General features: G+C 41.9%; 1 protein-coding gene across 1 annotated transcript in view; it reads right to left on the bottom strand.

The window, feature by feature from the left end:
• ADGRD1 (adhesion G protein-coupled receptor D1) overlaps positions 1-24,441 on the bottom strand; it is a gene marked incomplete at its 3' end in the record, with an annotated part of 96,717 nt that overhangs the window by 45,704 nt on the left and 26,572 nt on the right. Inside the window, exon 14 of the mRNA XM_081338815.1 lies at positions 18,013-18,154. Coding sequence (XP_081194941.1) covers positions 18,013-18,154 — 142 coding nt within the window. The remainder of the gene's footprint in view (positions 1-18,012; positions 18,155-24,441) is intronic.

Below are 24,441 nucleotides of genomic sequence, written 5' to 3'. Positions count from 1 at the left end.
AAATCATCCTGGCCTGCTAGATCCAATCATAGGCTAACCAAATGGGCTGAGTTCACACCAGAGATTAAATAAATTAGAGAAGAAAACGTAGCTGGTTTGGGGGAACCACACACCTCATCTCCGTATGCACCTTGTGGGAATAATAGAGACGTTGTGTTGCAAGGCTAAGTACAATTGCAGAGAAAAGGGAGAAATCCTACATTCTAGACCAGGGGTGTCAAACCGGTGGCCCATGAGCTGGATGCGTCATGCGCAGGACATGCCTGCTCCGGCTCCCCAAAGGCAAAAAACGTGATGATACGTCACGCGCGCAATCAAGTTTGACACCATGTTCTAGATCAATGTACATAAAATGGACAAAACCCTGACTTATTTTACAGGTTATGGGTGGTCTTCAACTTATAACCTTCTTTTAGTGGCAGCACTGAAAAAAAAGTGACTTATCATCAATCCTTGCATCCTTATGACCCCCTCCCCCCATGATCACATCATCAAAATATGAGCATTTGGCAACTGGCATGTATTTATGACAGTTGAAGCATCCCAGGGTCCTGTGATCACCATTTCCAACCATCCCAGCTGGCTTCTGACAAGCAAAGTCAATGGGAGAAGCAAGATTCGATTAATGACTGCTTATTTTACTAAACTGTGACCAAAAAGGGCTTAAACTCAGGCATGACTCACTAAACTAGAGGCTAAAACAATTGAAAAACAGTTGCAGGAACTGGGCCTGGCTAGTCTAGTGAAGACTAGACTACTGTATTCTATTCTATTCTATTCTATTCTATTCTATTCTATTCTATTCTATTCTATTCTATTCTATTCTATTCTACAATCTTTCTATTCTATTCTATTCTATTCTATTCTATCCTATTCTATTCTACAATCTTTCTATTCTATTCTATTCTTCTATTCTATTCTATTCTATTCTATTCTATTCTACAATCTTTCTATTTATTCTATTCTATTCTATTCTATTCTATTCTATTCTATTCTTCTATTCTATTCTATTCTATTCTATTCTATTCTATTCTATTCTACAATCTTTCTATTCTATTCTATTCTATTCTATTCTATTCTATTCTATTCTATTCTATTCTATTCTACAATCTTTCTATTCTATTCTATTCTACAATCTTTCTATTCTATTCTATTCTATTCTATTCTATTCTATTCTATTCTATTCTATTCTATTCTATTCTTCTATTCTATTCTACAATCTTTCTATTCTATTCTATTCTATCCTATTCTATTCTACAATCTTTCTATTCTATTCTATTCTATTCTTCTATTCTATTCTATTCTTCTATTCTATTCTATTCTATTCTATTCTATTCTACAATCTTTCTATTCTATTCTATTCTATTCTATTCTTCTATTCTATTCTATTCTATTCTATTCTATTCTATTCTATTCTATTCTATTCTATTCTATTCTGTTCTACAATCTTTCTATTCTATTCTATTCTATCCTATTCTATTCTACAATCTTTCTATTCTATTCTATTCTATTCTATTCTATTCCTATTCTATTCTATTCTATTCTATTCTATTCTATTCTATTCTATTCTATTCTATTCTATTCTACAATCTTTCTATTCTATTCTATTCTATTCCTATTCTATTCTATTCTATTCTATTTTACCAACCGCCTTGCTCAACAACAGAAATTCTGGCCCAAACTTGCAGCTGTAAGTTGAGGACTTCCCATATGCTTCCTTGCATGATGGCATTCTGCTAAGACCAAGGTAACCAAGACTTTTGGGGTGAAGATCTCAAGAGAGCTCAAGACTCTGCTAAAAGTCTTGTTTTAGCTCTCTTGAGATCTTCATTCAAAAAGTCTTGGTCACCTTCATCTATATTTGGAAAGGTTTCGGAGTGAAAATATAAAATCCATATTGGCATCTTGAAAGTATCATTTAACTGCCCATACAGTCTGAAGGTTTGCCCCGAGGCACCAAGAGCTTTAGGAGAGTTATAAAAAGTTCCTGGAACTGCAACATATTATCATAGCAGTATAAAATAAATCAGTGATCTGTATGTCAGCTATAAGCCAGCCAGGAACCTGGCAAACAAAAGACAGGGGAGAATGCTAGGATAATTCTAACAACTTCTTCTGCATCTTATCAATGTCTCCACCACTGGTGGCCTGGATTTCATACTAACAACTTATTTTCAGGACTTATGACAGACACAGGTTTTATCTGCAGATGCTTAGTGAATTTGTTCGTTTCCACCAATGGATATGGATTTTTGGAAAATTAACTGGGTCATTGAATCCCATTGCCTTGGTTAAAACCCTATTTGCTTCCCTCACCCTCAAGAGAGATGCTCCTTAGGGGTGGCATGCATTCCAATATCTAAGGGGCTGCCACAAAGAAGAGTTGGTCAACCTAATCTCCAAAACACCAGAAAGCAGGACAAGAAACAATGGATGGAAACTAATCCAGAAGAGAAGCAACCTGGAATTAAGGAGAAACTTCCTAACAGTGAGGTCAATTAACCAGTGGAACGACTTGCCACCAGACGTTGTGGGTGCTCCATCACTGGAGGTTTTTAAGAAGAGATTGGACAACATTTTGTCTGGAATGGTATAGGTTTTCTTGCTTGAGCAAGGGTTTGGACTAGAAGACCTCCAAGGTCCCTTCCAACTCATTTATTCTTTTATTTTGTTTCTCAACCTTGACAAGGTTAAGAATTCTGGAAGTCCACCCATCTAAAACTTCTTGAGGTTGAAAAAACACTGGGTTGTAAGGTATATATATATATATAAACAACTTCACTCTTTCACTCATTAGTACTTTGAGTATTGCCTTCACAGTACTTTGAGTATGGCCATCACTAACACAATGGCTACTTTGACAGAAGACTCCTAGCATTGTCTCCAACTTTCAAATGTCCCCAGTGACCCACCAAGGCTGCAGATTCCAACCATCTCAGATCTTGAATGCACTTGCAGTAAGGCAGTTCTTCTAGTGAGAATGTTGATCCTGTCATATATACTTCCCATACAAAATATAGATTACATCAAGCTAGACACTTTTTAGATAAACTGCACCAGACTTGCTATGCCATCCTGATAATGTCCAGAATGAAATATCTCCCTCTTCCGATCATCTAAGACAGAATGAATCTGAACCAGACTACAGATAGGACCCAATAGCCAATTTCTGCATTTACTACTTGAAGGCTTGGTAAAGGTAAAGGTAAAGGTAAAGGTTCCCCCGCACAGGCGTGCTAGTTGTTTCCGACTCTAGGGGCCGGTGCTCATCTCTGTTTCAAAGCCGAAGAGCCAGCACTTGTCCGAGGACATCTCCGTGGTCATGTGGCCGGCATGACTAGACGCCAAAGGCGCACGGAACGCTGTTACCTTCCCACCGGAGTGGTCCCTATTTTCCTACTTGCATTTTAATGTGCTTTCGAACTGCTAGGTTGGCAGAAGCTGGGACGAGTAACAGGCGCTCACTCTGCTACGCGGCACTCAGGATTCGACCCGCCAAACTGCCAACCTTCTGATTGACAAGCTCAGCGTCCTAACCCACTGAGCCACCGCATCCCTTAAGAAGGCTTGGTAGGAAACATCAATTAAATTGAGTTGAAAGGACATATTTGATGGGAATGTAATTCCTCTAAAGATCACTGATGGAGTTTGGCATTATTTAGCATTAGGCTGGAGTGATCCAGCAGTTGTCAGAGATTCTGGGCCTTTTGTAAAGTTTCGAGAAGAAGCTTCAAATTCATGGTGGCATCTGCGTCAGGATAGAATAATAGAATAATAAAGTTGGAAAAGACCTTGGAGGCTTGTGGTCTATTCCTCTGCTCAAGCAGGAGACCCTAGACCAGGGGTAAGCAACCTTGGCTCTTTTATGACTCATGGACTTCAACTCCCAGAATTCCTGAGCCAGCTATGCTGAGCAGAAAAGGAGAGGTTTCCAACCTGAGCCATGCTGGTTCAGGAATTCTGGGAGTTGAAGTCCACGACTCATAAAAGAGCCAAGGTTGCCTACCCATGCCCTAGACCAGGGGTAGGCAACCTCGGCTCCTTTATGACTCATGGACTTCAACTCCCAGAATTCCTGAGTCAACATAGCTGACTCAGGAATTCTGGGAGTTGAAGTCCATGAGTCATAAAAGAGCCGAGGTTGCCTACCCCTACCCTAGACCATTTCAGACAAAGGGCTGTCCAGTCTCTTCTTAAAAGCCTCCAATGATGGAGCAGCCACAACTTCAGAAGGCAAGTTGATTCATTGTTCTCCCTGTTGGGAAATGGTCTCTCTCAGTTCTCTTCTTGATTAGTTTCCATCCCTTGTTTCTTGTCTTGCCTTCTGGTGCTTTGTAGAATTAGGTTGTCCCCCTCCTCTCTGTGACAGCCCCTCAAATGTTGGAAGGCTGCTATTATGTCTGCCCTGGTCCTTCTTTCTACTAGACTAGCCATGCCCAGTTCCTGCAACTGTTCTTCATATGTTTTAGCCTCTAGTCCCACAATCATCTTTGTTGCTCTTCTCTGCAGTTTTTCTAGAGTCTCTACATCTTTTTTTGTATCGTGGTGACCAAAACTGGATGCGGTATTCCAAGTGCAGTCTTACTATATGAATGATAAAATTACTCATGGGTGGAAGTAAGAAAACCACACAGAGAAAACTGTGCAAAGACTGCCTCAAATTCTTGGCTATTGGTTGGCTTTGTCCTTCAAGCCTTTTGGCGTATTTAAGAAGCTTGCTTTGTTTGAAGAATCTCATATAAGTTGTTCTGATGGATGAAATCGTCTCAAGAACAAGCCATAACCAGGCCCAAAGTCTCAATGGTTATCATTCCAGGTTGGACAAAGGAAAGTGCTTTTTCACGGCTAGCAACTGTGTCTAAGGGTTGGTGGTGGTGGAAACATCAAGGCCTATTCAAACATGATCTGTTTGCGATTCTGCAATTTTCCCATAACCTTTTCAAGTGAACATATAAGTATTTGCAGTGCAGGCTGTGAAAAGTTTTTTGAAGGACCCTTCAGTTTCACACAAAAGGACACTGGAGTACACTTTCCACACATTTCTGCAAAGAACTGAACAGGTTTCTGCTCGCACAGCCAAATAGGCCATCTAATATGAGATCAGGCTGTTAGCAGAATAAGGAGCAGACTGGAACTGTTATGACACACACACACCCCACAACCTTCCCCAAATTGCTTCTAACTCTTTAGATGGAGTGAGTCAAGGGGAGAAAGAGATAGAAACATTGTTTATTCGAAACCGAAGTTGAATTTGATACTCAGCAGCGGCTAGAATTCTTCCATGATGGCTTCTTGGCTTTTTGTGCATTAAATTGTTGATCAGAAGTTCTTGGACACTGGGATACCACTTTACCTAGTTTCAGGTTGGTCTTCTAGTCCAGCCCCCCCGCTTAAGCAGGAGAACCTACACCATCTCAGACAAGTGATTGTCTAGTCTTTTCTTAAAGATCTCCAGTGATGTAGCGCCCATGATTTCTGGAGGGAAAGTTGTTCCACTGGTTTATTGTCCTCACTGTTAGGAAGTTCCTCCTTAATTCCAGGTTGCTTCTCTCTTTGATCATCTGCCAACCATTGTTTCTTGTCCTTCCCTCTGGTGCTCTGGTGAACAACCTGGCCCCCTCTGCCTTGTGGCAGCCCCTCAGGTACTGGAACACTGCTATCATTTCTCCCCGATTTCTTATTTTCTTTAGACTAGCCAAACTGAAATCCCGCAGTTGTCCTTCATATGTTTTAGCCTCCAGGCCTCGGATCATCTTAATTGCTCTTCTCTGAACTGCTCCATTTAACTTTATCCGGTTAGAGTGATTTTCTGTCCATGTACCGGTATTTTTTTTTTTTTACAGAATTGGTCAAAATCAGCCATGGCTTGGTGCTTTGTTAGAGGCAGAAGACTTTGCTGTTCTGCAGTTCACAAAACTGTGCTTGCTATCCTCATACTAAATACAGCTGCCTGGGTCCGGCTGACATATACCCATCCTTAAATGCAATTTCATCATGCTATATTCCTGATTTTCTGCAACCGGGATGCTTATTGTCCAAAACTGGCAGGCTTCACACGAGCAATAAATCACAACCACTTAATCCTTAATTCAAGAGTTGGCATGACTGGAGAGAAGAGTCACAGACACCATTAGGCTAGCTTAGACTTCAAGAAGGATCCATTACCTAATCTTGAACAAAGGAAACACATTAAGAAGACAGCCTCTCTCCTAAAAAAGAGAGAGGTGTAGGTGTTGAAGAACGGGTCGTGTCTTTGATCATTCCAGCTTGAAATTATTTCATTCTTCCTCATCTTCAGTTCATACTAAAGATGCTTGTCGCTCAAGCTTTGGGCAGCACCGAATGGAGGGCTGTCTACTTCAATTGCTGGTCTGTATATTTGGGGTTTTAACTGTGTATATTGAGGAGGAGGAGGAGGAGGAGGAGGAGGAGGAGGAGGAGGAGAACTGTTGGGTCCTTGATGCTATCCTAGCTTGGTTGTTTTCTTGCCGTTTCATGACCCAACTAGATAACATCATGAGTTTGGTGGTTTTCTTGCAGATCTTTCATTACCAAACAAGGTCACAACATCAGTGCTAGTAAAGGAATACGTTCAGCCATGTTGCTTTCTCCAAAGATGAATGAGCCTTCAATTCCAGAAGAAACTGGAGAAATCTGTCACACACGAAAAGTCTTCCTTACATGTTAAAATTTGGCCAGCAAACTGACGAATATTTCCCCCCCCCGCAAACTACATAAACAACCCTCGTCCATCTTGCAAATGACACAATACGTGTACTTCTCCCCTTCTCTCATTTAGACATGTCGTTCAGGCTCTTATACAAGTTGCCTGATATATTACAGACTTGGGTTAGGTCATTTGTTTTTCAGTTGGACTCACGTTGCTGGAGGAACAGCTTTTGACAATCCTTCACGTCCATTAACTTCAGGAATATACTTGCATCCACTGACAAAGCTCTTGTTTTCCTTTACCAGGTTTATCAAAGTACACCATACAGGTGGGTCCTTGACTTACAAACACAACTGAGCCCCAAATTTCTCTTGCTAAGCAGGATGGCTGCTTTTAAGTGAGTGGCGCCCCATCTTACAACCTTCCTTAATGTGGTTGTGAAGTGAATCACTACAATTGTTAAGTGAAGACGGCTTCCCTATTGACTTTGCTTGTCAGAAGGTCACAAAAGGGGATCGCATGACCTGAGGAGGAGGAGGAAGAGGAAGAGGAAGAGGAGGAGGAGGAAGGGGAAGGAGGAGGAGGAGAGGAAGGAGAAGAAGCAGAAGGAGGAGGAGGAGGAGGAGAAGGAGAAGGAGGAGGAGGAGAAGAAGAAGAAGAAGAAGAAGAAGAAGAAGAAGAAGAAGAAGAAGAAGAAGAAGAAGAAGAAGAAGAAGAAGAAGAAGAGGAGGAGGAGGAGGAGGAGGAGGAGGAGGAGGAGGAGGAGGAGGAGGAGGAGGGGGGGGAAGAGAAGGGGAATCAGCTATCAACTTTATTTCCAATAATTGCCCCTAGTTCAAACATACAGTATATAGATAGAAACAGGCCAACATAAACTCCACAGGGATTTTTAGAAAAACAGCTCTATGTTTTGTTCATACTAAGAGAAAAAGGCTAACTTAAATTAGGATCATACCAGGAGGCTAAACGTAATAATTGACAGCTGGTGTCTGATAAATGGGCATTTTGCGAGTTGTGACACCTACGATGACAGCTGTTTTACGGATCCTTCAGCCCCCTGGCCGTCATTTTGTGAGGACCACCCCAGCATATTTTGGGGAATTTCAAACCTACCCTCTGGATCACAAAATTGCCTCTACGTTTGCAACCAGTGGAATCATGTGGCGAGATGCATTCCCATCATTTACAATCCACATTCATCTCTCGCTCCTGGCATTCTCTCCTCTGAAATATGACTAATAAATTATGTCTCAAGATAAAAGTTGGATTAGGAAGCTTCCCCTGCAAAATCGAGAAGTTATTGATTACAAGTGCTCCCTTTTATTACACGGAGAGCAATTCTGCAAGAGGCTGACTTGTGGATGGAAAAACAGGATGACTGATTTATAAGCGCCGCTGACTTCATTCGTAATTTAAGCAGACCCGTGTTGACTTTGGAAAGCTAGACACTCACTGGTGCAGCAACTTTTATTTTTAATTAATTTTGGTGGAAGATTCTTTTTTTTTACAGAGTAGAAACAGGACAAATTTAAAGAAAGGGGGGAAATGTAGAGAAGAAAGAAAGAAAGAATAGAATAGAGCTGGAAGGGAGGTCTTCTAGTCCAGCCCCCCCACTCAAGTAGGAGAACCTATATCATTTCAGACAAGGGACTGTTTAGTCTCTTCTTAAGAATCTCCAGGGATGGAGAGCCCACGATTTCTGGTGGCAAGCCATTCCACTGGTTGATTGTCCTCACTGTCAGGAAGTTTCTCCTTAGCTCCAGGTTGCTTCTCTCTTTGGTCATGGACAGAAAGAAAGAAAGAAAGAAAGAAAGAAAGAAAGAAAGAAAGAAAGAAAGAAAGAAAGAAAGAAAGAAAGAGAAGAAAGAAAGAAAGGAAGGAAGGAAGGAAGGAAGGAAGGAAGGAAGGAAGGAAGGAAGGAAGGAAGGAAGGAAGGAAGGAAGGAAGGAAGAAAGAAAGAAAGAAAGAAAGAAAGAAAGAAAGAAAGAGAAAAGAGAAAAAAGAACCAGCTTTTGATCTTTACAACAGTAATACATGCATTTCTGTTTTATCCTATCATTCTAAACTTGTATTATGGCTTCCTTCGTTCAATATTCTACCCTTTCTAATCTTTAAAGTCATAAATCACAATTTCATTTTTTCCGTTTTCAGGAAAAAAAAACCATGCAGGGCTTCCAGTTACTAACACAATGCAGCAGCTTTTTAAAATTACACACTCGTCGCTATAGCCCTGCAGGCTTCATTCCAACTTCCTTCCTCGCAAGTTGCATTCTTTGTGGAGAGCATGTAATATAATAGAGGGGTATATTTTTGAGAGAATAGAATAGAATAGAATAGAATAGAATAGAATAGAATAGAATAGAATAGAATAGAATAGAATAGAATAGAATAGAATAGAATAGAATAGAATAGAATAGAACAGAACAGAACAGAACAGAATAGAATAGAATCTTTATTGGGAATAGAATAGAATAGAATAGAATAGAATAGAATAGAATAGAATAGAATAGAATAGAATAGAATAGAATAGAATAGAATAGAATAGAATAGAATAGAATAGAACAGAACAGAATAGAATAGAATCTTTATTGGGAATAGAATAGAATAGAATAGAATAGAATAGAATAGAATAGAATAGAATAGAATAGAATAGAATAGAATAGAATAGAATAGAATAGAATAGAATAGAATAGAATAGAATAGAATAGAATAGAATAGAATAGAAGCTGGAAGGGACCTTGGAGGTCTTGTAGTCCAACCCTCTGCTCAGGCAAGAGATCCTATAGTATTTCAGACAACTGGCTGTCAAATCTCTATTAAAAGCCTCCAGTGATGGAGCACCCACAACTTCTGGGGGGAAAATGTTCCACTGATTAAGCGTTCTCACGATTGGGAAATTCCTCCTTAGTTCTAGGTTGCTTCTCTGGTTGATGAGTTTCCATCCGTTGCTTCTTGTCCTGCCTTCAGGCGCTTTGGAGAATAGCTTGACTCCCTCTTCTTTGGGGCAGCCCCTGAGAGATTGGAAGACTGCTATCATGTCACCCTTGTCCTTCTTTTCTCTAGACTGGCCATACCCAATTCCTGTAACTATTCTTCATATGTTTGGGGTTCCAGTCCCCTAATCATCTTTGTGGCTCTTCTCTACTACATCACTAACCTCAGTGCAATGATCTGTGGAAATCTCTTGGGAGACAGGGAGAAAGAAGAATCGCAACCAAGGCAATGGACAGATAAGAGACATTCTTATCAACCCACAGAAGGGAAACGGTTGTTGTTGTTGTTGTTGTTGTATTATCAGAGGGGACTCTACCTAGCACCCTTGAAGCAAAGGCCAGTGAGGGGAGAGATGCATTCAGACTTGCAAGTTTCTGCTAATGTTTCCTTACCATAAAGACACTGCTCATATTCTTGGATGTGCTTCTTGCTCGGACTACCTCAAAGGGCTGGCAAGTCCCCCCCCCACAAAAAAAACCCTCTAGGAAACTGCTCTGAAGGAAGAGAAGAGAGATGGGTCCTTCACTTACAACCGCAATCAAACCCAGAATTTCTCTTGCTGAGCAAGGCAATTGTTAAATGAGTCTTGCCCCATTTAAGGACCTTTATTGCCGCCGTTCTGAAGTGAATCGCTGCAGTTGTTAAGTTAGTAACACAATCGTCAAGTGATTCTGGCTTCCCCCGTTGACTTTGCTTGTCAAAAGTTCGCAAAAGGGGTTCACATGACCCTGGGATGCTGCAGCCGTCATAAACACGAGTCAGTTGCTGAGCATCTGAATTTTGATTTTGACCCACGGGGAGGCTGCAACGGCCTTAAGTGCGGAAAACGGTCATAAGTCACTTTTTCCAGTGCCGTTGTAACTTTGAGCGTAACTTTGAAAGTACAACGTGGTAAGCGGAAGGACTACCTGTCTCCACAGCTCCCTATGCTGAGCATATTCAGAAACAACTATGATTTTACTGGCTGCCCATGAAAGCACAAGGTTTCTTTACTCACCAGGAGGCTCATAAGTAATCAGTCCAAGAGAAAAATCCTATTTCAAAGTGTGAAGAACTGTCACTGTTACACACACAAACACACACACACACACATGTTCCTTAAAAATACACTGTCCTGTTCATTGCAGGGACAATTAAAGATGCTGCCTAGTTGGCAATTTTGAAAAGAGAGTTGGTTGTGAATTTGCAACAAGATCTCAGCATCCATCTGACCTTGTTTGATCTCAAAACAAGCTCAGTGGAGTGAGATGGAGACGGTTCTCTCTCTCTCTCGTGCTAGAGAGCAAAACGGTTAGGAGATGCTGATTTCCCCTCACAAAGAGATATATCCATATTGCAGATCATCTGGGGAATAGAGACAGAGAGAGGAGATAAAATTTTGCAGCAGAAACCTTTTGACCGCAATGTTGGAATTGCCCAATCCATCAAAGTCCTGCAGACCTCCTTGGAGAACACAAATTATTTGCTGATGTGGGCCTGAAACTCTGAATGGGGAAGGAAGGAAGGAAGGAAGGAAGGAAGGAAGGAAGGAAGGAAGGAAGGAAGGAAGGAAGGAAGGGAGGGAGGGAGGGAGGGAGGGAGGGAGGGAGGGAGGGAGGGAGGGAGGGAGGAGAAGGGGAAGGGGAAGGGGAAGGGGAAGGGGAAGGGGAAGGGAAGAGATGGAAAGGAGAGGAAAGATGGGAAAGGAGAAGGGGGAGGGAAGGAGGGAGGGAGGGAGGGAGGGAGGGAGAGAAGGGAGGAAGGAAGGAAGGAAGGAAGGAAGGAAGGAAGGAAGGAAGGAAGGAAGGAAGGAAGGAAGGAAGGAAGGAAGGAAAATTAAGTGAAACAGGCAAGCAACATTTGATTGGGCCACAATCCTCTCTAGGGAAAAACAAAGGACAACTTGCAAAGGACAAGTGTGCAAACTGAATCATGCACAGCCCTCGGAAATCAGATCTTGTCAGGATTCACTTAGAAGTTGATAAACCCACATTATTGCTCCAGCTTCTCCGCGGAGTTGATCAGCTCTGCAAATATTGACACAGCGCTGCCTTCTGCTCAGAATATATATATATATATTTCCGCAGAAAGGAATTGCTGTATATAGAGATGACTTCGCCAAGCAGATACAAGCGGGCGCCACCTTTGCTGAAGCTGGGAGAGGCAGTTGGTCTAAGACCAAAAGTTGGCAATATGGCCCCTCAAGGCCCCTGACTTGGGGGAAAAGAGGGGAAACAAACTCCGTCAACTGCAAAGACGCTTTGCTTTCAAGACAGAAAAAAAAACTTTCTTGACAGAATAAAAACTCTTCGCTTCCAGAAAAGCTGTGGCTAAAAGTTAAAAAAGAAAGAAAGAAAGAATCGGAAACCCCTTGGCTAGGGAAAGCTTTAATTACTGAGGCAATGTTGGCGTGACAGAAACATCTCCCTCAGTTCCATGTGGCTGCAGGCAGCTGAGAGATTTATTTTTATAAGGACTGTTAATGCTCCTTATATTTTAAGTCCATCTGGATGCCCTTTTTTTTCTCCTTTTACCTGTCAAATTTCTCTTTACAGGTGGGGGAGACGCAGTGCCCCATTTTCTTCCATGAGAATGTAGACAGGATTTATTATTTATTCATCAAAGCTGTCAAGCAATAAGATTCTATTAGGCTAATAAAGGACTTTTTAGGTAAACAATGCCTCAGAGTCACTTGAAAAGCCGTCGGAAACTTGACAAAAGCAGCCTTCTGGTGAGCGGCTTTAGGCTGGATTCGTGCATCACCATAAGCCGGGAGATACAACCTGGTTTGCTTTCGGGTGTGCCGTGATGTAGCTCTGCTAGTCAGACCCAGTTTTTCTCCTAGCCCTGCCTATGAATTTTGGGGGGAGGGGGGTGCAGAGCCCCCATGACAGAGTTTAGGGGTGCCCCCAGGGTAAGAAAGAAAGGTTGCATGCGGTGTCAAAAAGAATGATTGGCCATGTTTATTTAAGGGGTCCAAGGGTCCTTCATAATGACTTCCAGAACGAATCAGGAATCCTGCTGCAATCAGGCTGCATGCGAGAAGAAATAAAATGCCAGAGTTTGTGGAAAGTAATGGATGATGTCTCCTGTCTTCTCAGGCGGAAGAAGCTTCCATGGTGCCTGAAAATTTGGCAACTGAACCTGAGACCGTCTCTGTCCCACTGGACCAGATCCATCCCCAGCCTTTACCTGGCTCACATTGTCTAGTACAGAGGTAGGCAACCTTGGCTCTTTTACGACTCGTGGACTTCAACTCCCAGAATTCCTGAGCCAGCCATGCTGAGGGAAAAGCTAAGTTTCCAAGCTAAGCCATGCTGGCTCAGGAATTCTGGGAGTTGAAGTCCACGAGTCATAAAAGAGCCAAGGTTGCCTACCCCTGGTCTACTAGTTCAACCTTCAACGGTTCCCCATTCTTGCAGGAAGTTTCAAGCTTGTGGCTTCTGCACACAATGCCAAGTGCCCCCAACTGACAATAACAATATTTCAGACTTGGACGGGACCTTGGAGGTCTTCTACTGGGGGCCAACCCCCTGCTCAAGCAGGAGACCCTATACCAGGGGTAGGCAACCTCGGCTCTTTTATGACTCATGGACTTCAACTCCCAGAATTCCTGAGCCGGCTGGCTCAGGAATTCTGGGAGTTGAAGTCCATGAGTCATAAAAGAGCCGAGGTTGCCTACCCCTGCCCTATACTATCCCAGACAAATGGCTGTCCAGTTTCTTCTTGACAACCTCCAGCAATGGAGCTCCCACAACTTCTGAAGGCAAGCCGTTCCACTGGTTAATTGTTTCCTTAGTTCCAGGTTGCTTCTCTCCTTGATTGGTTTCCATCCATTGGTTCTTGTTGTGCCTTCTGGTGGTTTAGAATAGAATAGAGCTGGAAGGGACCTTGGAGGGCTTCTAGTCCAGCCCCCTGATCGAGCAGGAGAACCTATACCATTTCAGACAACGACTGTCTAGTGTCTTGTTAAAAATCTCTAGTGATGGAGCGCCCACGATTTCTGGAGGCAAGCTGTTCCACTGGTTAATTGTCCTCACTGTTAGGAGGTTTCTCCTTAATTCCAGGTTGCTTCTCTCTTTGGTCAGTTTCCAACCATTGTTTCTCGTTCTTCCCTTTGCTGCTTTGGAGACCCCCTCTTCTTTGTGGCAACCCCTCAAATACTGGAAGACTGCTATCATGTCTCCCCTATTTCTTCTTTTCTTTAGACTAGCCAAACCCAAGTCCTGCAGCCCTTCTTCATATGTTTTAGTCTCCAGGCCTTTGATCATTTTAGTTGCTCTTCTCTGAACTTTTTCCAAGTTCCCTTTGGAGAATAGGATGACCCCCTCTTCTCTGTGGCAGCCCCTCAGATATTGGAACCTTTTTATCATGCCAATCCGATTCCTTCTTTTCATTAAAAAGGAACCAGGGAGAAACTTTCCCAGTCATCAGCCGAAGTGCTACTTCTTTAAAAATGGCATAATGTGGAATGAGAAAGAAGATGAAGAGGTAGGATTGCCAGTTCAGCAGAAAAAAAACCCTATACTTAGATAAGGCAGGAATGGGGTCAGACAAAGGACGGTGGTTTGGAACCCATCTGAATGATTATTTCTACTGTTTTCAGAGGGTCAACAAATCAAGAGTGGTGTTAGACTAATGAGGAATGACATTTAGAAGCAGGACTCTGAAGCTGGGCTTTGCCCCAGAGGCATAGATACTCAAGGAATTCATAGCACCCAGCCTCTGCCAAACCTAAACCGCCTTCCCTTCCAGACCTGCTGGAAAGTAGTCTATCTAGGCTACTGAACTGATCTTTAATCAAGAGGGGAAAGAAAGAAAGAAAGAAAGAAAGAAAGAAAGAAAGAAAGAAAGAAAGAAAGAAAGAAAGAAAGAAAGAAAGAAAGAAAGGAAGGAAGGAAGGAAGGAAGGAAGGAAGGAAGGAAGGAAGGAAGGAAGGAAGGAAGGAAGGAAGGAAGAAAGAAAGAAAGAGGGAGGGAGGGAGGGAGGGAAGGAAGGAAGGAAGGAAAGAAAGAAAGAAAGAAAGAAAGAAAGAAAGAAAGAAAGAAAGAAAGAAAGAAAGAAAGAAAGAAAGAAAGAAAGAAAGACAGGAAGGAAGGAAGGAAGGAAGGAAGGAAGGAAGGAAGGAAGGAAGGAAGGAAGGAAGGAAGGAAGGAAGGAAGGAAGGAAGGAAGACCAATAAAAGCAGGCTGGATCTGGTTTGCTGGATTTCAACCATCATCTGAAGGAGGTGATATTTTTTTTCAGAGATGGGTTCTGAGAAAGAAGTGATTCATCCCTTGGATGATTCCAGATATTCTTTTGTGCATGCTACCCCTTTTTCCCCCTTTTTAAGATGGGGTAATGAGAAGAAGTGGTTAGAGTTTTGCATGGATGTGAAATGGATCCATCAAAGCAAGATCTCAGATGGTGGAACCCAAAACCAGATGTTCTAGGTGTGAAGATAAAAGAAAGAGACATCAATACATTGGCCTTAGATCGGGGGCATCCAACGATGGCAACTTTAAAGACTTCTGGACTTCAGCTCTCAGAATTCCCCAAGGGGAGGCTGGGGAATTCTAGAAGTTGCAAGCCCACAAGTCTTAAAGTTGCCAAGGTTGGACAAGCCTATCTTAGATGTAGTATTTTTCTAGAGAAGAGAAACACAGCATCAGCCACTATGGTAGAGTTTTCCACTTTTATGAGCTTCTCAAAACCCAAGAAATGATAAGAGCTTGCAAAACTTGAATAGCTCAGAATATCAGCACATTCCTCCATAATCAGAAAAATGACTGTCCACCTCCTTCGTTTATCAAATGATTTTCACCAAGGGAATTCAGAAATTTCCACCCTCAACTGAGAGAGGGAAAAAAAACAGAAGCAGGAGTATCGAACAGCTGACATGTCAGTAACTCAATCCCTTTTTCCTTTGGATAAATCCAACCATGGAAGACCTTGTGATAATCTATTGTTCCTTCCCCATCTACAGCTGCAACCAGCCAGAAAACTCGGAGATGGAAGAAACGGTTAATCATCTTTTGCTGTCCCTAAAATCCTAACTCAACGACCTGCCTCAAAATACCAGAAAGTGTTTTGAAACTCAACTCATAGAAACCACCCCGCAACAAATATAACCTTCAGGTTAGTTGATTTAGCCAGGACAAGAATTTAGCCACGGAGTTGTTGCAGATGTTACAACCTTTCAGTTGGTTGGAAAAGCATGCTGGGATGCCATTCATTTAAAAAAAAACCTTTCCATACAATTACAAGCCAAGGAGGGGAGGGAAAAAAAATCAATTTTCTTAATTTACCCCACCCTCCCGCCTGAGAGTCAGCATCTGCAGCAAATCAATTAGTAATCCTATTATATTGCAGATGACAGAAAATATGGCAGTGAACCAGCAACGTCTCCTTCCATAACAAAGCAGAGATGGTACAGAGACCTTGCTTCTACTATCTCAGTCTCTTGCCAAGATCTAAGGATTTGTAAGAAACCAACTCATTTAATAACCATGTAACTAGAGCAATATTTTTATCAATAGATCTCTCTTTCTATTTTTCTCTCTCTTTCTTTCTCTTTTGCTTTCTCTCTCTCTCCTGTTCTCTTTCTTTCTCTCTTTCTTTTTCTTCTCTTTTTGTTCTTTCATTTTTTCTCTTTCTCTTTCCCTATTTCTCTCTCTCTGTGCCTCTCTTTCTCTCTCTTTCTCTTTTTTTCTCTCCCCCACCTCTCTTTATTTCAATTTAATATTTCCAGAAGCCCATGTGCTTTTCCAGACAAATATTCGAAAACAAAGAAACAGTGAACAATTAAATTTTGTCAGAGAAAGATGGGCACTGCCTCTGACTTCATTCAACATCATAAATTGACTTTGAGTGGATTTTGGACATTGGCTTCTATGGAAATCCAACCCAGGTCCTTTCTTACTTTTTTTTTGAAACATACCTAACTCTCCCTATGCTGCATTACATTAAACATGCATTGAAACATTTAAATCTAAGTCCAATTTCATCTTTGATATTTCTATAGCTGTCAAGCGCTTGATCACGGGCCTAAAACCCAAAGCAGCTGATTTTTCAAAAATGATTCTCATAGTCTACATCAGGGGTGTCAAACTGCCATGCCCACCCCATGGTCGGCAATGGAAAAAAAAAGTCGTGACACGTCGCGACACGTCACGTGACGTTGCGAGCTTGACACCCCTGGTCTACGTGTTTAGCAAGATTTTTTTTTATTAAAGAGTTTTACAAAAACAAAATTTTACAATATATCCCCAAATCCCTCCCACCCCAAACCCGCCCACTTCCCCCTCCCCCACTTCCCAGAGCTAAATACAGGATTATAGTTACAATAATCATATTCTAAATAAAAATTATGCATAATATACAATTAACCAAATTCGTAATGTGCTTTAACTCCCCTTTAACGTAACTACATACAAAGTACCAATAACAATATCCCACTAAAATCTACTCATAAGCTAAATGGAACTTTTTAGTCCCATATTTGTTCTGAATATAATTTATCCATCTCCTCCAAACTGAAATATATCTTTCCTGTGAATTAGCAAGATTGATTAAGGTAGGATTTCAAGCAGTGGTGGCATTCGAATATGTGAACAACCAGTTCTCTGTGTGTGGATGCCTCTTCCGGAAGTCCATTCTGGGCCCAGGCAACAAAAAATTAGCTACCGGTTCTGCCGAAGTGGTGAGATCCGGCTGAATCCCACCACTGGTTACAAGAATTGCACCAGCTCAGCTATTTTCCCCTCTGCAATTAACAACCATGTACACCAGGATGGAGGATTCTTTTACTTTTTCACTGCCTCCCTGCGCATCAGCGAGAATTAAGGAGTTTGCAAATGATGGTTTGCAGAATCATCTCCTGATTTAGACCAGAATAGAATACAGCTGGAAGGGACCTTGGAGGTCTTCTAGTCCTCCAAATAATATATATAAAATTTGGAGGACTAGAAGACCCCCAAGGTCCCTTCCAGCTCTATTCTATTCTAGTCCAAATCAGGAGATGATTCTGCAAACCATCACTTGCAAACAATATATATATATATATATATATACATGTATATACATATTAGCAATTTGAATAATTTACGAACTGTCGTAAGTTGTGACTATAGCCTGCGGATAGCCTTGGGATAGGCTGAAACAGGAAAGAGGATTTAACTAGCAAGGTATTCAAAAGACTTGATAAATACTTAACACATATGTACAGTATATACATATACACACATATACACATATATACATATATTGTATACACACACACACACACATAGTCAGTTTGAGAATCACGTTTCATGGAAATGTAGAGTAACCCCCTGCAGTTGTCACTACAAAAGGGGAAAAAATACTGAAAGATAAGCATCGCTTACCAGTTGATGCTTCATATGTATGGTGATGAGGGGAGAGCTTGACAGATTGTGAGACAGAGTTGGTGGTGGCTCCATTGTCAAGGAGATAAGGTAGCTACTAGCAAAAATCATACACTCTTTGCAGGTAGCAGCTTCAGGAATTCTGGGAAATTAGAGCAACAGTTTATTAGTGACCTGTGAGGTATTTTGTTTCTTCAGACACCCATCTTTATTTGGGGAGGAAGGAAGGAAGGAAGGAAGGAAGGAAGGAAGGAAGGAAGGAAGGAAGGAAGGAAGGAAGGAAGGAAGGAAGGAAGGAAGGAAGGAAGGAAGATGGGAATGAGAGGAAGAGAGGGAGGGAGGGAGGGATGGAAGAAAGGAAGGAAGGAAGATGGGAATGAGAGAAAGGGAAGGGAAGGGAAGGAAGGAAGGAAGGAAGGAAGGAAGAAGAAAGAAAGAAAGAAAGAAAGAAAGAAAGAAAGAAAGAAAGAAAGAAAGAAAGAAAGAAAGAAAGAAAGAAAGAAAGAAAGAAAGAAAGAAAGATGGGAATGAGAGGAAGGGAGGGAGGGAAGGAGGGAAGGAGGGAGGGAAGAAAGGAAGGAAGGAAGATGGGAATGAGAGAAAGGGAAGGGAAGGGGAAGAAAAGGGAAGGGAAGGGAAGGGAAGGGAAGGGAAGGGAAGGGAAGGAAGGAAGGAAGGAAGGAAGGAAGGAAGGAAGGAAGGAAGGAAAGAAGGAAATGGAGAGGAGAGGGGAGGGGAGGGGAGGGGAGGGGAAGGAACATCTCCAAAACATGGCACACAGTAGGTATAACAGCACATGCAAAAAAATAGTAAAGACACCGATATTTGATGGCAATGGGAATTATGGATCCAACTGTATATTTATTTCTAAAGTGTAAAATCCCAGCAGCTTCTCTGCTTATGAATGTGCTGGCCATTCTCAGCAACCTGGATACTTTGACTTCATCCCGAGAGGTTTTCAAGAAAAGACTGGACGGCCACTTATCTGAAATGGTACAGAGTCTCCTGCTTGAGCAGGGGTTGGACTAGAAGACCTCCAAGGTCCCTTCCAGCTCGACTCTGACTGATTGGCTGACTTCTACAGGACCTCCGAGAGAGTCTTGCTTGCTTTGAACCATTTTGCAGATCCTGGAAACTGGTTGCTTTGATTTCCCAGTTGGATCTGGAAGAGAGTTTTTGGCCGACAGACTTGGGTGGAGGCATCTGAGCTGCTTTTAATGACCTCGGTTCTGTATCTTTTGCCTTCCTATATGGAAGCTGAGGAGGGCATAGAAGTCCCCCCCCTTCCTCATATTAAAAGAAATAATCTTCTCCATTGTATTCCTTAAGCTCCCTAAGAAGGCCTTATTGAGAAGGACACAACCTGGCTGCCACACGCCTTCAACAACCTACAAATAAATCGATGCAAAAAAAACTGCACGGCAAAAAAATAATAATCCATCAAGGGCTGCTCGGAGAAAGATTCCCTTTCTTTCTCTTTTCCCCCCTCAAATTATTCTTTTGCTCCGTTATTTATAGTCCTGTTATGAAAGAGACCCATCATGTCCTAGGGAAAAATATCTATCCTTCTCAGGGGTGCCATAATTTAAACCAGAATGCCGAGACAAACCGAACGGGCGCAAGCTGTGATTAGAAAGCCAGCCAACCAAGATATTTTCTTAGCTGGAGGGAGCGTTTGACAAGCAAAGTTTAAATACTCGGATTGCCATCTGCCTCCTTCTATTTCTCTCCCCCCCCCCCCCGCCCTGCCCCGCCGCCGCCAAAAGAAGGTTAGATTTCGCTCTGCTAGCTTCACTCTCTTTTTTCTGACATTTCGGATCCAGCTTTTTTTCTGGACTTTCAAAAGAGACAAATTTGCCCTCTTGCAAATGAGCTGAAAAAAGTGAGGAAATTTCTATCCGCTGTCATCGAGAAGAAAAAAAAAAGGCTGAAAGGTTTTTGACTGGTGAGAAAAAAAAAACCTCCAGAGAAAAACTAGTAGAGAAATGGGATCCTGGCCAGGCAAAAGTGGGATTTTTGAAAGAGTTTGGTTTGGTCATTAGTCTGCCTTGTAGATATCAAAATATATGCTGTTTATCCGGGAGCAGGGGGGAGAGATTTTTTCCATTGGGGCATCTACTTGAATCTCAAAAGCAGGATTAGCATCACCAAGTCTTCTTTAAATGACATTTATAAAATTCTTGGCTGGAAGGGACCATGGAGGTCTTTTAATCCAAAGCAGGAGTCTTCATATAAAATCCTGGGCAATGGCTGTACAATCCTTTCTTGGAAAACTCCAGTCATGGAGCAATCCCACATCCAGGAAGCAAATTGGTCCATTTATTAGAATATCTTAGAATAGAATAGAGCTGGAAGGGACCTTGGAGGTCTTCTAGTCCAGCCCCCTGCTCAAGCAGGACAATCCTATACCATCTCAGACAGGTGACTGTCCAGACTCTTCTTTAAAACCTCCAGTGATGGAGCGCCCACAATTTCTGGAGGCAAGCAGTTCCACTGGTTAATTGTCCTCACCGTTAGGAAATTTCTCCTTAATTCCAGGTTGCTTCTCTCTTTGATCAGTTTCCAACCATTGTTTCTCATCCTGCCCTCTGGTGATTTGGAGAGTAACGTGACCCCCTCTTCTTTGTGGCAGCCCCACAAATACTGGAAGACTGCTATCATGTCTCCCCTCTTTCTTCTTTTCTTTAGACTAGCCAGACCCAAGTCCTGCAGCTGTTCTTCGTATGTTTTAGTCTCCAGGCCTTGGATCATCTTAGTTGCTCTTCTCTGGATTTTTTTCAGTCTCTCAACATCTTTTTTGTGATATGGTGACCAAAACTGGCTGCAATATTTGAGGTGTGGTCTTACTAGGGCTTTATAAAGTGGTACTAATACTTCATGTGATCTTGATTCTATGCCTCTGTTTTATGCCTCTGATCAATTGCTGTCAATGTCAGGAAATTCCTCCTTATTTCCAGATTGGATCTCTCTCTGAAGAGCTTCCATCCCTGGCTTCCTGTCCTCTCCTCAGGTACCATAGAGAATAATTTGATATCCTGTTTCCTGTGATAGGCCTCCAGGTATTGGAAGTTGCTTCTCTTCATTAGGCTAGACATAGCTAGCCATCGTATAGTTTAGCTCCAGTCCCCTAATAATCTTTGTTGCTCTTCTCTGCACTCTTTCTGGAGTCTCCACACCTTTTTCTATCATAGTGACCAGAACTGGACAAAGTCTTCTAGATGTGGCCTCAATAGTGCAGAATAGAGTGATACTGTCACTATAAAATGGTACTTGGCTCTTGGTGACTTCAAGGACGTATCCATAAAGTTTTCTTGGTGACCACATGGATGTGGTTTATCACTTGCCTTCTTGCAGAGATGTGTTTCAACTTCCCTGTCTATCTTAATCTTAGTCCTCTCCAGATGGGTTCCCATCCACAAACTAACCATGCTCAACTTTGCTTAGCAAACCACTTTGTGCCAAGAAAGCTACATGAACATGACTCAAAAGAGATTTTATTACTAGTTTTAATTAAGGCATTGCTCAAACACATTTTTTGACAAACCATCCTGGCTCCCTTTATTTCTTATGACCAGCTAGCATTCCTTAGATAGTTGGGTATGTTTTGTGTGTGTGTGTGTGTGTGTGTGTGTGTGTGCGTGGTAATAACCCAATCATTTTTATTTTTGTGTTTTGGAATTATGAGGGTTTTTTCCCCCAAAGAATTGAATTTAACAGCTGGCATTTACCAAATGCATCAGAAGCAACATTGCTATTTGATTGAGCAAGTAACGGGAGACTTAAATGATTGTTAATAGCGAAGTGTTGTTGCTGAGCCCTTTTATAATATACAGGTAGGCTTTCGTTTCTGGTTTTTGCTGGGGGGGGGAAAAGATTCCCTATGGAGAAGTGGATTGTGGGAGCAATGAAGTTTATCCATTTCAGCATTGCTATTTGCAGCAGGATTTTTCAAGCAAGCCATTAAAAAGTGTGAGAGAGAAACGAACTCTGAGCTTGGTTGTTTTCTTGCAGACGTTTCATTACCCACACTAAGTAACAACATCAATGCTAGCATTGCATACTATAGCATAGAGCACATTATATTCATAATATTTACAAGGGTACTTATAACTTAGAAAGAGAAGAGTGTAAATGACTTCTTGTATTTTTTTCTTTTTTTCCCCCTTCAGCTTCTCTCTTGTCTGAAGTGATATAGTTCTCCTGCTTGAGCAGAGGGCTGGACTAGAACACCTCCAAGGTCCCTTCTGTTCTATTCCTATCCTGTTTTACTCCATTTCATTCTGTTCCATTCTATTCTATTCTTGCATTTTTAGTTTTATCTTTTCTTCCTGTTTTCCCTTTCTTACTTTATAGTAGTATGCATTAGTTTTTAATCTCCCTTTTTTTGTAAAAAAAAAAAAACTTAATAAAAATTGCATTTAAAATAAAGAATTCTCAGCAAAGGCAATGCTGGGCTAGAGAATTCTGTGAGTCGAAGTCCATATATCTGAAAATGTAGTCCAGGTTGTGAAAGAAATGCAATCTAACTTACAAAGGTGCTTTTTTCAAAAGGCGACTGGACTTTCTTTGTTTCTTTCCTTGAAGACATTTCACTTCTCAATTCAAGAAGCTTCTTCAGTTCTTGTAGTCATTTTATACTTGTAGTCATTTTATAAGAGTTAAAGTGCGATAGACTTAATAGCTTATTGTTGTTTGCATATGGTAGATTATGATTGTTGTTACTTTTATACCTTGTATTTAGCTCTGGGAAGTCGGGGAGGGGGGAAGGGGAGGGAGGGAGGTGTTGGGGTGGGTTGGGAAGGGGAGGGGGTTGGGAGGGGTTTTGTTTTGTTAAAGATAAAATGTACTGAAAAACTTTTCAATTAAAAAAAAGAAGCTTCTTCAGTTGTGTTCTTCAAGCTTCTTGAATGAGTAGCGAAATGTATGCTTACGCTATTGAGAACAAACAACAAAATTTCATTCTTAATGTGTGCCACTGTGCCCACAGTAAAAAAAAAAAAGAAAAAGTCAATAAAGGTTTTCGATGAAAAACAAAGAAAATCCAGCCGCCGTTTGAAAAAGCGCCTTTGGGACAACCAGGACTGGGTGACTGAGAATCTCCGTAGACAATCCAAGTTACCTTTTGCCTAGTAGTCAATACGTAAAACAGGTCTACTCTCTTTAAATAAACTTCTAGAACTTGCAGGTGAGGCTGCAGCAGGGCGGAGAAAAATTAGCCGCTCCCTGGATCTGTTTCATTCCATTCATAACTTCCATAAATAAATCCGTTTTGACAAGCAAGGCGGGTGGAGGACACCTTATGAACAGGCTTGGAAATTTCCCAGGTCAGGGAAGAATTTGAGTGATCTATTGCTGCAAGTTTCCACAATTTAAATCCATGGTCAGTGCCCAGAGTAAACAGATTCTAAGACCCTTATCTGCTCCGGGTGAGGTGTAAATTAGACCTTGGCTTCTGGGAAAAGGGAAAGAGGAAGGATGGCGTATCACAGAGTTAAATTAGCGTGTGAGTCCATCCTGCCGATTTAAAGTTCAACGAGATAAGGGAAGCGGGGAGCCCGTTGAGAGGGGTGACTAAGCACTTTCAATGAGAATCTTAGATGATGATGATGATGATGATGATGATGATGATGATGATGATGATGATGATGATTTGAATGTCATACTGTCCATCCAGATGACAATTGGCTTGGGAAAAACCCTTCACTTTAAAAGGAGGTTTCCGTCAGGACTGAAAAATGCAACTTTGGGGTCCTTGAGGAGGAGCGATGAGGAGGATCAAACCAAGTGGGCTGTTTTAAAATTAATTCCTTCCTTCCATTCTTCTTTCCTTCCTTCTTTCCTCTCCTCTCCTCTCCCCTTTACCCTTCCTTTCTCTTCTCTTCCTTCACCCTTTCCTTTCCCTCCTTCCCTTCCTTCCTTCTTTCCTCTCCTCTCCTCTCCCCTTTACCCTTCATTTCTCTTCTCTTCCTTCACCCTTTCCTTTCCCTCCTTCCCTTCCTTCCTTCTTTCCTCTCCTCTCCTCTCCCCTTTACCCTTCCTTTCTCTTCTCTTCCTTCACCTTTTCCTTTCCCTCCTTCTTCTTCTTTCCTTCCTTCTTTCCTCTCCTCTCCCCTTTACCCTTCCTTTCTCTTCTCTTCCTTCACCCTTTCCTTTCCGTTCTCTTCCTTCACCCTTTCCCTCCTTCCCTTCCTTCCTTCCTTCCTTCCTTCCTTCCTTCCTTCCTTCCTTCCTTCCTTCTTTCCTCTCCTCTCCTCCTCCCCTTTACCCTTTTCTCTTCTCTTCCTTCACCCTTTCCTTTCCCTCCTTCCCTTCCTTCCTTCCTTCCTTCCTTCTTTCCTCTCCTCTCCTCCTCCCCTTTACCCTTTTCTCTTCTCTTCCACCTTTTCCTTTCCCTCCTTCTTCTTCTTTCCTTCCTTCTTTCCTCTCCTC

The sequence above is a fragment of the Vipera berus genome (assembly GCF_964194415.1).
Source record: "Vipera berus genome assembly, chromosome: 14".
Classification (NCBI taxonomy): domain Eukaryota; kingdom Metazoa; phylum Chordata; class Lepidosauria; order Squamata; family Viperidae; genus Vipera; species Vipera berus.
The sequence above is the reverse complement of the archived record's forward strand: the minus strand, read 5'-3'. Positions and strand labels throughout refer to the sequence as shown.